Source organism: Neolamprologus brichardi, chromosome 23 (assembly GCF_056152115.1).
Source record: "Neolamprologus brichardi isolate AB-2024 chromosome 23, ASM5615211v1, whole genome shotgun sequence".
Classification (NCBI taxonomy): domain Eukaryota; kingdom Metazoa; phylum Chordata; class Actinopteri; order Cichliformes; family Cichlidae; genus Neolamprologus; species Neolamprologus brichardi.
The window spans coordinates 3,673,425-3,690,090 of record NC_142125.1 but is presented as its reverse complement, the minus strand read 5'-3'; the positions used below and the strand labels follow the sequence as shown (position 1 = coordinate 3,690,090).

General features: G+C 43.0%; 1 protein-coding gene across 4 annotated transcripts in view; it reads left to right on the top strand.

Annotated features, from left to right (window-relative positions):
• The window catches only part of tle2b (TLE family member 2, transcriptional corepressor b), a 97,456-nt gene that overhangs the window by 58,728 nt on the left and 22,062 nt on the right, over positions 1-16,666 (top strand). For 2 of the 4 annotated variants that reach the window (XM_087836608.1, XM_087836606.1), the window contains 4 exons: positions 9,947-10,009; positions 12,685-12,759; positions 15,140-15,320; positions 16,635-16,651. In XM_087836608.1, the coding sequence (XP_087692734.1) occupies positions 9,947-10,009; positions 12,685-12,759; positions 15,140-15,320; positions 16,635-16,651 (336 nt within the window). Of the gene's footprint in view, positions 1-9,946; positions 10,010-12,684; positions 12,760-15,139; positions 15,321-15,643; positions 16,445-16,634; positions 16,652-16,666 lie in introns of those variants that run through there. The other 2 variants (XM_087836607.1, XM_087836609.1) reach the window with 2 other exon arrangements.

Below are 16,666 nucleotides of genomic sequence, written 5' to 3'. Positions count from 1 at the left end.
TTGTCTGTGAAGTGATTGTTGTTACACTGACTAATACCGCTATAGGCAAGCTCATAAGTCTGGGCAAGACTTTTCTGATTTTCAAATTTTGGTGAGCCTGTGTGAATCGTAGTCTCGGGTTCCTGCTCTTTGGTGTCTGAAGTGACACCTGCTGTGGTCTTCTGCTGCTGTAGCCCATCTGCTTCAAGGCTTGACATGTTGGCGGTTCAGAGATGCTCTTCTGCTGGTTGTAACAAGTGGTGTTTTCAGTTACTGTTGCCTTCTCTGACCTCTGACATCAACAAGGCATTTATACCCAAAGAACTGCTTGTCATTGAATAGTTTCTCAGTTTTGGCCATTCTTCATAAACCCTAGATGTAGTTGTGGAGAAAAATCACAGTAGATCAGCAGTTTCTGAAATATTCACACACGTCTGTCTGTCAACGACAACCATGCAATGTTTAAAAGTCACCTTTTCTCCTCCATCCTAAATGCACTGAGTTGCTGCCATGAGTTTGGCTGATTGAAGAGTTGTGCTAACAAGCACCTGAACAGGTATACCTAATAAAGTGGCTGGTGCGTGTATAGAGTGACTGTTAAGCAGATGCTGAAAAAATAAAAAGGCAAATCTAAGAAACTATGTGTCCCACACCATAGAGTGTATGTTTCAGCATCTCACAGACCCGGCAACAATGAGATACATAAAAGCAACATTCATTAGCGTACATGTAGGTGTCGGTGTGTGTGATGCGCACGTCTTTGAATGCCTTTTCATGCGTGCATACTCTGCAGCCAGCTTTGCTACTCTGGCTACTTTGTGTCTGATTGCATTGTGGATGACATGAGTTTGAAGCCGTATGCAGTCTGTCAATGCAAGCTGGTGAGCTGGCACAGTGTGAATATGACTAATAGCTTAGTGTATAATAGAGTCAGAGAGCGCAAGATCTAGAAAACTATCAAATTTCAACCAATTGCAAGGCAGAGATTTTGAATCTCATTGTCACAGGCTTGTGTGTGTGTTTGTGTATTTCAGAAGCATAGAGTGAAAGGACCGTGCATCTGTGCGTCTCGAAATTATCTATGTGGCTTTTGTGTGAAGTTTTTGCAAGTACATGTTTCGTACCGTGTGGCACCTCCATGTATGATTGGATACGTGTGTTCATGAGGAAGTCGAAGTGAGCTGTCTGTCTGTATTTTTTATTCTAAATGATTCTGCTGCCCGCTCCGCTGCCTATCTCGCATTGGTTCTGCACTGAAGGTTGAATCTGTGCCTGTGTGTATGTGCTGGAGCAAGTGTGCGGGTGTCGGTCCCATGCTGTGAGGCTGCTTGCTCTGCACACAGCTCTGTGTATGCGTGCTCCTCTGTTCTGTTTAGATTGGCTTTCTGTGTGCTCTTGTTGCTCGGTCCGTGTGTATGTGCGTGCACAAATGCTCGCGGTGGCTTTTGTGTGCGCAGTTGCGATATGCACAATTCTGAGGGTGCGTGCGTGCTCGTGTGTGCGTCATTTTGGTGTATGTGTCTGTGTGTTTTGGTGCCCCCCTCCCTCTTTCTTTCTCTGTTTCCCTTCCTCTCCTTCCAGAATAGTGGGGCCATCAATCAGAGGCAAGGGGGATAGAGGAAGGGAGTGAAGGGTGGAGGAGGCGAAGTGGAGGAAAGGAGCTGGCTCGGTGCCAGGGAAGAGGAGCTGGCACGCTGCCCAGAGGAGAGAGAGAGGAGAGAGAAAATAAGGAGGGTAGAGGGAGACTCTGGGAGAAAGAAACAGGGCAGAGAGATGGAGCAAGAAGGGGAGAGAAATGAGAGAGAATAAGAAGAAGGGCAGAGAGAGAGCAAAAGAGCAGAGCCAAGTGCACCGAGGGAAAACAGAGGGAGAGAGCAAGAGAGACACCGTGGAAGTGGGGAAAAATGAGCCAGCAGAATAGATAAAGAAGAAGGCTGATTGCTTGGAGAAAAAGAGGAAATAGGGGGAGGAGGTGGGGGGTACTGAAAGGGAGGAAGTGGGAATGGTTGTTCTCACCGAACAGCGCTGTGTCTGCCACCCCAATCAGTGGGTGATTAGTATGTCATTGGCTACAAATATTTACCTTAAACTGTTCGCGGAGGGGAGAGCGGCCCAATTAGAAAGCAGGGGACGGAGATGAATTTGTGTGTGTTATATGTACATGCTGTGTGACTCCTGAAAGGCTATTCTGAAGCCATGTGTACAAAGAGAAGGGGCTGGGCGGCACTCTAAGATGTCCATCGTATATTTGCCTTTAAAGAAAATCACCCTCAAAAGTCACCACACTCCACAGCTGCTCGTAGTGATGCCAACTTAGACTTAGTTCCTCCTGCGCCGGATGGCGGATTGGGCGGCAAGGGATCGCCAACGAGCTCGGTTTGCAGCCACATCTTCAGCCTCGTCCCATGAAAGATCGACCGCTTTCAGGTCCTCAATGAATGACCATCTCCATGTCTGTTTTGGTCGTCCGCGGCTCCGTGACCCCTTGGCGGGTCTCCACAACATGGCTATCTCCGGCGAAGAACATGACCGGCGAAATGGAATTGTCGCTCCAATACCATGTCCGCTAGCGGTCGTGAGGCAGTGCGCCGAAGTAACTCGATACGAAATCTTGAGAATCCGTCGGAGGCTGCGCTGTTGGAAAACATTCAGTCGTCGGATAATTGTTGCCGTCGACTTCCATGTTTCACTCACATCACTTGGTACAACTATCGTGAACAAATGGACTTTAGATGATATCGAGATGGTGGCCGATCTCCAAGCCGGATTCAAGTTGCGCATGGCCGATGCTGCCTTTCCGAGCCGAAAGGGCAATGTCCTTCTCCGAGCCACCGTCCAGTGTTATCACACTGCCCAGATACGTGAACTGATCGACTTCATCAAGCGGGCAACGGCCGACGAGTACCGGGGTGTCGGACGAGTACCAGAGTCCGATACTCTGATGCCAAACGATGATGATTAAAATGTGTTTAGTATTACATAATATTATAAATTTTGAGGATTTTCTCTTCTTTTTTTTTTAAATAAACTGGATCTTTTACTTTATCAATTACTGGTTTCTGTTATCTTGTGTTGGAAGTAGAGAGTGTATTTGAATGATTATGAGTGCACTCGCAAAACGCATACGTTTGCAAAAACTTGCACAAATGTATATGATGCTTTTAGAACAACTTTAGTGCCGTGAACACAGTAAGATGAGCTTTCATTGTGATTTACAAATACTATGAGCCACCACTTGTATAAATTACGAAGGTCAGAGGCTCATTACTCTTTCTGTCACCACAGAACAGTTTTGTAAAAGCTTTTATATCGATGTGAAAATGACTGGATATTCTGTTTTCAGTAGCATCATCTGCCACGCTCACTGTGGAATGCATTCAATTTAAAGTAGCCCGTTGCCTTCGGTGCTCAACTCTTCCTTTTTCCAACCAGCAACTATTCCAGCAACAAGCAAGAGGGGGAGCAAAGAACAGAAACGGAATAGGAGCTAAGAGAAGTGGCAGAGATTTTTGTTAGGAGCAATTAGAGCGAGTAGAGGGGTATCACTCACACACTTATGCGCATACACACACACACGCACACAGACACACAAAGCTGGCTTGCTCAGCCATAGTGGGACTCAGAGGCTGGCACAGCTGGCAGTGCCAGAGCACACTGGGCACCATCTTCCTCTTCCCGTGCCAATCTCAACCCATGCTCATCACATTCAAATTCACCAAGCTTTATTGGCAAGACGAACGCGGTCACTGTTGCTCGCTGTCATGCTGAGAGACCAAATTGAATGCTGATCTTTCACAGGGAAGTGGCTTCCCCATTGTTCCAGCTCAAGTTTACTTTAATGTCAAAAGTGAAAATGTGTGTGCTCGGAGAAATGGGACTTTCAGTTCAGCCCTTATTTGAGTTTCTCTGCATTTAGTCTTCGTCGCTTTGTCTGTCGGTATGTTGCAGCTACACAGGATGAAAAAAACACAAGATGCTTTGTCATTCTAAGCAAACAGCTGCGTGCAGATCGTAACACGGTAACACGTAACACGACCTCCCTACGATACAAACTTTGGCTTTGTCAGAGCAAAGCCAAAGTTTTGCACTTTTATTTTATTTTTTTAAGAAAATTGCAGAGGCAGATGCGCCATCATTCTGCAGTTGCTTATTTTGTGAGTGTTATAATTTTCTTTTTAGAGTACGCACAGCCTCATCTTCCCACCTGTCTGGACTATTTCTACTTCAGTTAGTCATTTTCAGCATTTTCCAGAATGCATTTTGACAGCCTTCATAGAACAGACAGGAACATGTTGCGTTTATCGTGTGGGTTAAATATGTGGGTGGACGGAGAGCAGCAGATAGCAATTGCAGAGTAAGTGCGGGAGAATGAGTTTCTTTTTTTTACAGTCAAACTCTAAGAATTACACCTCTAACTGAAAGCGTCACTCTTGCCTCTGCATTATGGTCCACTGAGCCGAGTGCTGGTGTGGAAACTGTCCCTCCTGCCTGTCTTTGGAGTTCCTCCTGACTGACAGCTGAATGTGGGTCCAAAATGTTGGGTCAAGGAACAGTTTATTGGCGTGTATGTCTGACTTGCATTCAGATTTTTAATCATGATGTCAAATCATGTGCTGCTGACCACTTTAAAATATAACTTTTGTCTTTTCCTTGGCTTGTAGGTAGGGCTGTTCGATATAATGATATAAAAACGTCTATCGTTTCATTTTACGCTATCGTTTGTTTTGTGGTGTCGCAAAATAAACTATTTACGGCAATATTTTTTCATCGTTTTGATGGTCACTGTAGTGGCTATATTAATTTCTTAAAGTTCTCTCTTTCTCTTATTTTTAATATAACCACACTACTGACGGACAAGCGCCTGTTTTTATGCGTTGACGTTAGCAACAACGACGGTAACAGCATCGCGTCACGTGTCCGCTTGTTTATGTTCCACATAAACCTTTCACAATAAAGCTCAAGACCCTGTTGAGACTTTTCAAAATAAACTGAATCGCGTGAAAGATGCAGATTATTTACAGATGAGAAGCAAAAAAGAGCCGCCAGGTGCTAAAAAATAAACCTTAGACTCGAACGTTAGGACAGGCTTTTCCCCGCAGCACGCCGTGTAATAAATACTCACAAAGAAAACGGCGGCCGTTACAACTTATGTCTAAAAATGTATCGTTTCATGCATCGATTAAAACACTCGACTCCAGCTACATGACGCGCAGCTGAAAACACTCCACACAAGTCGAGCTGCCCGAGATTCACAGAATTTACAAAAAAAATGTTACATTTTTGTGATTTATATCGTTATCGGGACGATAGATGTCTTATATCGGGATATAAGATTTTCTCCCACAAAAACGCTACGTCCACATGATCAGATTCAACTTTTGGAGAGTCATTGTAGAACTTTACAAAGAACCTGCACATTCTTATGTGGCATTTTTTGGCAACTTTTTCCAAGTCCTACTAACAGAAACATCAGCTCAACACATCTGTCTTTTTATAGACTAAACTCTTCACTTCTGCTGAATTGCAGAGATATCATCATGCTGGATGTCATGTTTCTGACAGTCTTTGACGTGACTTAGTACAGTGTGCTGTGTCTAGGGTACTGACATTTTTTTAGTGGTTTCACGTAGCTCTTTATGTATTTTACAATATGTGGTATATAATCGATACGGAATATACCTGCAAAAGCCTGGTAATTGCATAGTTGTTTTAGATTTGAGAGGATTGCATCCTGTCAGTGATGAAAAGCCTAGGTGTGCTTCTACTGCGTGAGCTTGTCTGTTACATGAAGACACCGTCATACATGGAGCATGTGTGTTTTGATGCCTCTGGCTCGAACAGTCCTCAGGAACAGACTGTCTTTGTCCCAGAATTCATTCCTTCTTCTTCTTCCTTGTCTTCATTTCTTTCAATTTCCCTTCCTCTGTCAGTCTGTTTATTCTGGAGACTGTTTTGGTAAATTTTTGCCCTCGTGATTGAAAAGCTATTCCCTCACCTATATTTTCTCTCTGTTTCATCTGAAGCTTTTTTCTCTGTCTCGCTGTCTGACTCCATGCCAGCTGGCAGGGTATCTGCCCTCAGGTGTTTATTGACCAGTCCCTCGCTTTCCTTTGTATCTATCCATCCATTCATCCCTCCATCCAGCCAGTCTTTGCCAGTCCTCCCCGGTGGCCGTGCTTTGGTTGGACAGTGGAACGACAGTGTGCTGTGTTGTTTCTGAGACCTGGCCCGGCTCAGGCTGCTTCAGCAAGCTCGCTTTCGTTCAGTTGTAAACCCCATCAGTTATTGGTATCTTGTGCTTATAATACCTACTGTCTCTCAGGCATAACGTGGAGTTTGTTTGTTTATGATCTTCTCTTTAACTTTTGTTTTTTATCTTTCCAGTAAAGTTTGTTTGTATGTCGTAAGATCAAAGTTATGGGGACAGTAAATAAGAGTGGCTTCATAGACCAACCATGTTCAGGTCAGTCCCTTCAGATTGTTTTTGGTTAATGGACATATGGTTAAACATCAGTACTGTCAGATTGGTTTCCTACTGGCCAAAACTGAACTAGGTCATCTGAATTGATCTGATGGCCGAGCACAACCTGTTGCATGATAAGCGGCAATCTGGCATAGTTGCAAAGATAATTAATGGAGGAGAACACTGAACACTGAAGTGTACTGAACTATACCCTTGCTAATGGTAAACAGTGTTATACCATTAGCAAAAACTCAGTGAGAAGTGGTTATGAACAGTTAATCCTCAAACATGTGTCCACTTAGAGCAATTTGTGGCTCAAACTGTTCCCAGAGTGTGATCTTTTTTTAATACATAAGAACTTGTTTCCTATTTCTAAAGCTGTTCGTGTCAACTCAGAGCAACAACAGATATACAGCACTGTGCAACCGTCTTGAGCCACCCATTATTGCTTTATATTTTGCTTCCAAGCAGCCAGACTTTCTTCTAATGTTTTACTGAGGCCTTGAGCAATAGTTCTTCAGGCCATCTGAAGGTCTTTCGAGATTTTTCTTTTGACATTTGCTGCTTTTTTCTCTCATTTTCACTCCCGAAATTGAGGAAGAGTCCTTGTACCGGACTATGTTCAAGGAAATGTTTTCTTAACACTGACCCGTGAATTATTCAGGCATAAAAAAGTCACCTAACTCCAGGGATGAACCACTTTAAATTCTATCTCTAGTCTCTTTGTTGCTAGCAGAACACATCATTTTTTTTCCATTTCTTTAGTTGAATCTAAATGCCATGTTTGACTGGCATAAATGATATTTTTACACCAACAAGGTGATTCCCAAAGAGCTATTAGCTGAAAACATGGCACATCTCAGCAATTTGAAATTTCTTTTTTTTAACATTATCGGGAAAGAAGTACAACAATAGTCCCACAGACAATGCAAACGCTGTAAAAGCATACTTGAATAGAAAAACACACAGTGGAACACAAACGCTTATAGGCTGGCCTTCCTCGAGCACAGACCCGAAGCAGTGTGGGATCATCTTTACAGCACATGGAATAAAAAGCAGCAAACATCCAAGGAAGAGCTTTGAATGACCTTCAAGAAGCCCAGAGAACTATTGCTGACGACTACCTAAAGAAATTACAAGAACGCTTGACTAAGAGAGTTCAGGCTGTGTTAAAGAAGTAAAGATCGGCAGAACTGTACAAATGCTCATGTTTCAATATATCCCTGCTTCTATTTCCCATTGCCCGAGTACGAGTGCTTTGATTTATTTCCATCTGCGATCTAGTAGGACAGATTGAACGAGCAACAGGCTAAAGTATAGTCAAGCAGACTGACCAAGGTTTCAGAAGAACAGATACCACTTGAATACAGAAGAACGACTCCCTTGAGTTTAATGGAGTAAAAGTTTCACATTGGCAGCAGGCGGATAATCTACTTCCAGTAGAGGTGGGGGGAAAAATTGATACTGTGTAGTATCGTGATATTTTGTTTGCTAATAATGTATCGATACAGGGACAGTAGAAATCGATATTTTGTTGCAAAAAAGGTTTTTGTGCTCTGACTTCAGAGCATGTTGATCCTTTTTCTGAGCAAGAATCCTGACATTCCTTCACTGTCCAAATGTGACAGTTTACTTATTTTAATTTAAGACATGTTTTATTTTAATTAAGTTTTTATTTATAAACTTTTTTATTTAATGTAAAATTATATTTTGTTTTAATTTACTTTCAAATTCTTCAGTTGCTGAAGGGGCTGCATAGTTTTCATAAACTGCATAGTTCAGAATAGCTATAATTGTACCAGATGGTTGATTCAGTTAAGTTGGACTAGACTGTAATACAAACCGTTCAGTTTGTCAACAATAAAACTGAAATGAGAGAAAGACTGAGTGTGAGACTTTGATATTAGATAAAATGAATATTGATAAAGTTTACCTTTATGTACAGAATCTGAATATCGCAAAATATTTTAAAAAATCGCAATAATATCGTATCGTGCGTTAAGTATTGTGATAATATCGTATCGTGGGATGTATGGTGATTCCCACCTCTAACTTCCAGTTATAAAAAATATATTCAGGTTTGCCAAGTTCTTCTTTCTAACTCTCACTTTTCTCTTTGTGGTCCTCACATACATACAGACACATATGCTTTATAGAAATACACCAAAGGAGCTGAGGCACAGTCATCTACTTGAATGCATAGGTTGACACACGCATGAAGCTGTGTCTGTCCTTGGAACTGAGCCGGGTGTCTGGTGCTAATTGTTTATGAAGCCTCGTTGAGAGTAACCGAAAGGCTGGTTGAATGGTGCGTGTCTCTGAGAGCCTTTGTATGATGGCGTACACAGCCCTGTCAGTCCTACGCTGCCCTCCAATGCCACGTCTGCTGTCTTTTATCTATTCCTCTTCAACGCCTCTAAGTGCCAGCAACATGTGTTAGTGAGGATGAAGTGATGCAGAGAGAAAGAGAGAAAGAAGGAGGACGGGCAGATGGAGGAAAAAGGGGGCGAAAATAAGACTGTTGGAGAAAAATCACCGAAAACATGAGAGCGACTGATGTTATAGAGGAAGAATAAGAGCAGCTGAGGGAAAAAGAGGGCCGACAGATTATAAAAGAGAGGAAATAATATAGAAAAATAGAAAGATGGGAAAATAGACAAAGAGAGCAACCGAGGGGAGGGAGATGAGAGAGGAAGAGAGAGGGGGAGAGGGATGGGAGGAAGAGGATGAATAGGGTAATAATGGCTCAGTGTGAGAGCTGTTGTAGAAAAAGAGAGAACGGCTGAGTGAAGAAGAGAACAAAATGAGGCTGAGGGCACTCAGACAGATAGAATTAGACACACCGCAGAGGTTCACTGTGCGTGTGTGTGTTTGTGTGCACGGCTGTGCTTTTGTTTCTGTGTGTTTGTGTGCACTGGTGTACAGTGTGTGTGTGTGTGGGCAGCAGTTTTCTTAGGAAGGGCACTATTGCTGTTGGTGTGAATGGACGGATGGAGGAAAAGGGAAAAAAAGCCTTTTTCAGACCAAGAAAAAGCATTTTTTGTGAAATTTCACAGTTTTCGGAAATGGAAAAACATAATAACATGAAATAGTCGGCTGAGACAGGTGGAGAGCTCGGGAGGAATTTTCTGAGGTTTTCAGGCTCTCTGTGAATGCTCGTATGTTTATTGTTGGATCGTGAGGACAAGCTGAGTGAAACTAGTGCGAAGGTGCTAAAAGACCCAAATGATGAGCGTAGCTCTAATGCTGCCTCCATCCCACCACCTCTGCTGTTCGCTCACACAATCCCCCACATGTTTCTTCTCTCAGCCTCACAGAAACGTCACTGACAGAACTTCTTGTTCATTAAGAAGGTCTTTAAAAGGCTTAATGTGCTGTAGAGGTGTATCATATGCTCTGTGCTCATTGTGTACTTATGATCCTGCAATATGCAACATGATTATATATCCCCTACTACTCTCTCCTTCTGTCTCTCACTCTCATTTCTCTCTCTTTCCATCACAGGCGGAGATTGTCAAGCGTCTCAGTGCCATCTGTGCTCAGATCATCCCTTTCCTCTCTCAAGAGGTAAGTGTTACTACAGCCAGAGACATTTACACATGCACAAGCAACATGCTGGCACAAAAAAAGGGGAGAAAACCACTCATACCTCAGACACTTCCCCACAGAATATCAGAAATCATATACTGCATACAGCAGCGGTCTCCAACCTTTTTTGCGCCACGGACCGGTTTATGCCCGACAATATTTTCACGGACCGGCCTTTAAGGTGTCGCGGTAAATACAATAAAATAAAACTAGTACCGGTACCGAAAAAAAGAAAATTTATTCATAACACACGTGAAAAGACCCAGGAAAACCGAGTAAACAATAAAAACGATAACAAAATCACGCTGAAAACCGATAAAAACCCTGAAAACTATACATTTCACACCTGAGCCTCAACTCTCGTGGCCCGGTACCAAACGACTCATGGGGGTCCGAGGCCCGGGGGTTGGGGACCGCTGGCATACAGGACATTTTAACAGTTGAAGAATTTAAATACTAATCCTGATTTGCTACATTGATGTTAATTAATCCAAATCCTTTACATTTTAAAGCAAGCATATTGATAATGGAACGTTAACTTTCCGTGGTATGTTGTCACTTGGACAGAATTCTGTATTATATACAGTTAGATCCATAATATATTGGATAAAAACATCTAGTGTTGCCTCTGAGTCCCACAGTTTCAGGCTTAAAGTCAACTGGACAGTGTTGAATTTGTATTTCACTTTATTTTCACTGTGATTTTGCCAGTGAAAAATTCCACCATCGGGCTGAAAAAGCAAAATAAACCGAGAGAAAGCAAAAACTTTACAAGTGGCCAAATCTACAGTTTGGTTTATTCTTAAAAATAAGGACTCCACTGACCAGCTCAGCTTTTTTAACAGCAAATCTGTGAGAAAAGTTGGAGGCAATGTTACGGCTGCCAGTAGAACCATGTCAGTAGTGTTTACTGATGATGTGAATGGAAAATGAAGCAAAGCAGACTGAAAAAACAACCCAAGAGTTTATCAATGAAAAGAAAATTGGTATTTTTTAATGGCAAAAAGTGATTCGCTTGTTCTCAAACCAATAGACCACGCTTTTCAGGTATTTATTACAAATCTTAAGGCTAAAAGGAAGGACAAACAAGAAGCAACTAAAAGCAGCTGCAGTAAAAGTCTAGTTGAGCATCCTGAGGTAGGAAACACAGCATTTGCTGATGTTCATGAGTTCAAGACTTTTTGCTTCTGAAAATGTGGAACTGTGTATAAAAACATCAGTAAATACTAAACAGTTGAATATTTCTTTCTTTTTTTAATGACTTGAATTAAAGCTGAAAGCCTGCACTTCAATCATGTCTTGAGTGTTTGATTTTAAATCCAATGCGGCGGTGCACAGAGGCGGCATTATTAAAAACGGTCTCCAACACATTATTGATGTGGCTCTGTTAGGCGAACACAACAACTGGCTAATTTTTAAGATAAATAAATCAAACCAACAATAATATATAACAGTAACAATTTCACAGTTAGTGTAGCAGATGTGATTGATACGTCTACATTTCTGACTTGAAGGGGCCTCCATGTCATGTTACAGTCAGCTAATATTTGATATTATTATTATTATTTAATGTGATGCCCCATGGCGAAAACAAGGTATTACAGCTGTATGCATTGTATGTGTTTCTGGGGTTATTTACTAATGAACTATCCAATAGCGAATGGCGCTGATGACATAATAAATCTCAGAACTTTCAGTGTAACTGGAGACAAAGCAGACGTCTTTAGCATAGACGCAGCTATACAGCACATCATGAAGCAAGCTCTCTGACTACTCTAAGTTAAATACATACTTTTTTTAAGAGCTTCAGGGCCTCTTATCATTCAGAAACATTATCACCATTCCTGCACGAGTGTTTTGCTTCATTAATTGCTCCTTAAAGCCGTAATTTAATTTCTACGTGCTTAGAGGAGCAGAATTATTGATGATGTATTGTTACATTGTTGCTGTGACTCTGGGCGAGACAACAAAACAGATTAAATGAGAGGAAACCATTTTTATAGTTTAATTCTACTGCGTCAGTGTGATTTTTACTGTACATTTGTGCGTGCGCGGAGGGTTTTTTGTGCAGGTGTGTACATTGTGTAAATACAAACCTGCAGACGCCCTCCTTTTTTCGTCTCCAAGTGTGAGTGTACACTGAGTGCGCTACCTGGAGACAGCAAGGTCACAGCTTTGTCAGTTTGATCAATATTGACACTGTGTGTATTCTGTGTGTAGGTGTGCAGCAGCGGCGCACACGTGTATGTTTGAGTTTGTGCGACTGATTACATTGGGATTTTGTTCAAACAGAGCTGAGATTTTCGTTAGCCTCGCTCTCGGTGTATGTGAATGCGCGCGTATCTCTGTACGTGTCTGGCTACAGTGTGCGCGCTTCCGTTTTTTGTGACGTTCTCTCAATGTTTGTGTTGTGTGAATGCATGGTTGCTCCATCCAGACCGTCTTATTTGCACTACCTGTACCGGCTTTGGATGGAGGCAGCAGCGTTTCTCTCGCTTGTTTAATGTAGAGTCCCCGTTGTGTCGTTACTGAGCGTACATGCAATATACTCTACATCACATTATGCTTACGGTATATATCCCCGTACACACCGTGGATGATTATGCACTGTAATATGTCTTTCTTTCACTTTCTCCCTTTATGTGTATGTGCAGCACCAGCAACAGGTGGTCCAAGCTGTGGAGAGGGCCAAGCAGGTCACTATGGCTGAACTCAACGCCATCATCGGGGTGAGTCACCTTGATTCATCAGCACAGAGGAGCTAAGAATGATGGGAATTAAATTATTATTCATTTTTAATGTCTATAAATACAAATGGCGATCAAATAGCTCAAAGAGTTGGGTGTTCGTCTTGTAACCGGAAGGTTGCCGGTTCGAGCCCCGGCTCGGACAGTCTCGGTCGTTGTGTCCTTGGGCAAGACACTTCACCTGCCTACTGGTGTTGGCCAGTTTGGGCCGATGGCGCAATATGGCAGCCTCGCTTCTGTCAGTCCGCACCAGGGCAGCTGGGGCTACAACTGTAGCTGCCTCCACCAGTGTGTGAATGTGAGAGTGAATGATAGTGGAATTGTAAAGCGCTTTGAGGGCCCCAAAAAGCGCTATATAAATGCAATCCATTATTATTATTATTATTTAAATGTCTGTGATGAGCAGTCCTGTGAAAATGATTCAGTAGCTTGCAGAACCACCTTTAACAGCAGTAACTTTCCATTTCTCTCACATCCTTATGGAGAAGTTTTGGCCCCCCCTTCTTTACAACTTCACTTCACCTCATTGAGATTTGCGGGCATCTGTTTATGCACAGCTCTCTTAAGGTCCCGCATCAGTATGTCGATCAGGTTGAGGTCTGGACTTGGACTCCACTGCAACACAGTCATTCTTTTCTTTTGCAGTGATCCTGCTGTTTGCTTCCTCGGGTGGTCACCCAAAAAGCTGATTCACAATACTTTGAATACTAACTTATTAGACTTATCAGAGTATTTTTGCATCACCAAAAGCACGCCCTTGCACATTTGGCTATATTGTCCTGAGTATGAATGCGCCCCATTGCACATATATGCACGCTTCCTCATTTCACCGTGAGATGATATCGGTCGCATCTAACCGGCGATGCCCTCGTTATTTTTCATTGCAGCGGCAGCTTAAACCAAACTAACCGCTCGCCGTTAACGTGCACGAGCTGTGGCGCCAGCATCGTTCTCCTCCTCTTCTCCGCCACTGTTGTGGAGCTATGTTTAGCTCGCAGGTGCTTCCTCAAATTTGAAGGGGGAAGCTTTTCGCAGCTGACAGACACTTTACACCTGGGCACAGTTTGCATTTCCCTGTGATCTTCCTGCCATTTTCACCCACAGACTTAAAATAATGTGGATACTTCCAAAACATAAAGGCTTTCATTGCTGCCATCTTACTTGCAGAGCTACGTGCACAGCGAGACCATTTGGCGAATGTTGATCATGTGAGCGGAAGGTCAGCAAGTAGAAGAGGTCATTTGAAGAGGAATGGTTTATTAATCTGAAGATTTGACTAAATAATGAGTTACCTGAATCATCAATTCAAGAACTTTACCAATGCTCATATTGTGCATATGATCTGCTTGTCTGTATATACATATATATGTACGCACAGAGAGACACAGTGATGCTCCTGAGTGCTGTAGTAGATGGGGCTTTCCACAGCTTGTCAGAGCACTGATCACATTACTGTCTACTTAAGGCCCTTTGTTCCTCCCAGCACTACAAACACTGCCGTCTCTAAGGTGTGTGCTTTTGTGTGTGCATGTGTGTCTAATACACCGGCTTGACAAAACAGCACACAGAAACACATCATAATGCTCCCCTCAGGATAATAGCCTTTCTTTATCTGTAGCTGCTCCTTTGCTCTCCTCTCTCTCTCCTCATTTTTCTCATTTTCCTCCATCTCTCTTTTTTCTTACCTTCGTCATTTTCTTTCTGGATTTTTCCCAACAATCTTTTATCGTTCTCTCCATCTCACGTCGGCCGTGTCCTCATTTATTCTCTCCCATCCTTTTTTTTCTCTTACCTTTCATTCTCCCTGCTGCACACTTTCCTTCCCTTTCTTCCTGCACTCATTTACTCTTTCTCCTGTTCACTTTTCCTTGCTTCCTATGTTATTTCCTTCTGTTTCTCCTCATCATTTGCTCTGTGACTCAAACATTTTCATCCCTGTGTTTTCCCATGGCCCCTTTTCTACCTTATTCTTCTCCTTTATAATAAATCCCATTGCCTCTGGTTCTTCTATTCACTCCTTGGTTTCATTCTCAACTGCCTTTGCTTTCTGGGTGTATCATGATCATTCAATTTCATTCTGCCTTTCTTTCCTTGTCCTCTTTCCCATCCTTGGTCTCCATCCTTTCACCTGTTAATCCTCTAATCACTTTCACATCCTGTCCACCTTCATCTTAACATCCTTCTTCACCGTTGGGCTCTCCATCTTCTCCCTTTCTCATGCCTTCCCCCTCACTTCACTTCTCCCGTTTTTCATTCCCTTTTCTTCTTTACCTTGTCTTTTCTAACCACACACTCTCTTGTATCTCACCCTCCCTCCCCTTACCCCTTACCTCCCCGCTACTTTCTTTCCCTGTGGCCACAGCAGCAGCAGCTCCAGCACCTGTCTCACCACGCCCCTGGCATCCCCCTGACGCCACACCCATCAGGGCTGTCCCTGGGCGCAGGGGGCTCAGGACTGCTGGCACTGACGGGGGCTTTGGGGGTCTCAGCCCACCTTGCCTCCAAAGATGAGCGCAACCACCTGGACCCTGAACATCTCAGAGGTAAAGAAGCGTTTAGCCTCTTCGTTCTCAGTTTTGTCAAACCAGGATTATGTGTTTCGGTAGAGTATTTGTCATGAAGATATTCTGAGTGAGCAGCTAGAATAAAAGACTGTGACTTTGAGCAGCGTTAAGTCTTTTCTACTATTGAAACCGGCTGCCTTTACTTGCACTCACACTCATCAGAACATTTTGTTTCTTAATGTGGACGTTTTTACCCCTAAAAATCCCTCCAGCCCTGAAGTGTACCGCGGTTGTTCCACAGTGAGAATCAGTGTACTTGTTTTTGTTTCAGGTTTACACAAAGTGCTTGATCGATGATGAAATCAATGACAGTATTGAACATTTTGAGGTTAGCTAGTTCCGTACATGTGAGGCTGAGGGAAACGGCGCGTGCACCTATCGAGTATCAAACGCGCAGAGATGATTTTTTGCTTCCTAAAATGTGTCTGTTTTCCAACATTTGCATTTCTGATTTTTGTCTTTAATTGGCTTCATTTGTCATCCTAGAATTGGCGGATAGTAACTCGTGACAGCTGCAGAATAAGAAAAAGATCATTTTTTATCATTTTTAACCACACGAAATGCAGTCAAAAATGCAAAGCAGCGCTATACATCATCTCTGACAGGCAGCTGCTTTGTAATTTGTCCAGGAACTCACCTTTTGGACTCGGTTTGAACTTTCCTGTTTCGATTGCTGTCTTACCATGACCAGATGTATTCATGGCCTTTCTGTAAATGCAGGAGAAACGCTCTCTCCCTATGAACTTCCTTTCACCCCGATAGAATATCTTATCTTTGTGCAGTTTTTTCCAGCAGCGAGCCAACAGAGACTTTCTCATGAATAAACTGAGAGCTAGAAAGAAAAATGGAAGGAATCGGTGAGAACAGAAACGGGGGGAGAGATAAAGAGATCACTGTGTTCGCATTGTCACGTTAAGCATCTGTGTAAGAGCTTATGCGTGTCTGCAGCTGTGTGTGTTTCTGTTCTTACATATGAGACGAAGAATGAGGGAAAAGATGGTGAGCGTTGATGGCAGCAGGGGAAGACAGCGAGCTTTGTCTGCTTGGAGAGGAGAGAGAGGGAAAGATAGAGAGGATAGAGGAGGCTGGAGTCGGGCACAATAGTGGGTTTGTATCTTTATTAGACAGAAGTCGTCGTAGTTCAGCCTAACCTTGGCTGACTGGGGACTGTTGTTGTTGTTGTTATCGGCACTGACGTCAAACTTTCTCTCTTCTCCCCATTTTCCCTTCTTCATCGCTCTCTTCTTTTCTCTGCTCTGTTTTCTTTCCTTCCCTTTCTCTGCCCCGACCCAGAGGGAGCGCCCAGCAGGGTGAGTAGTGTTGCA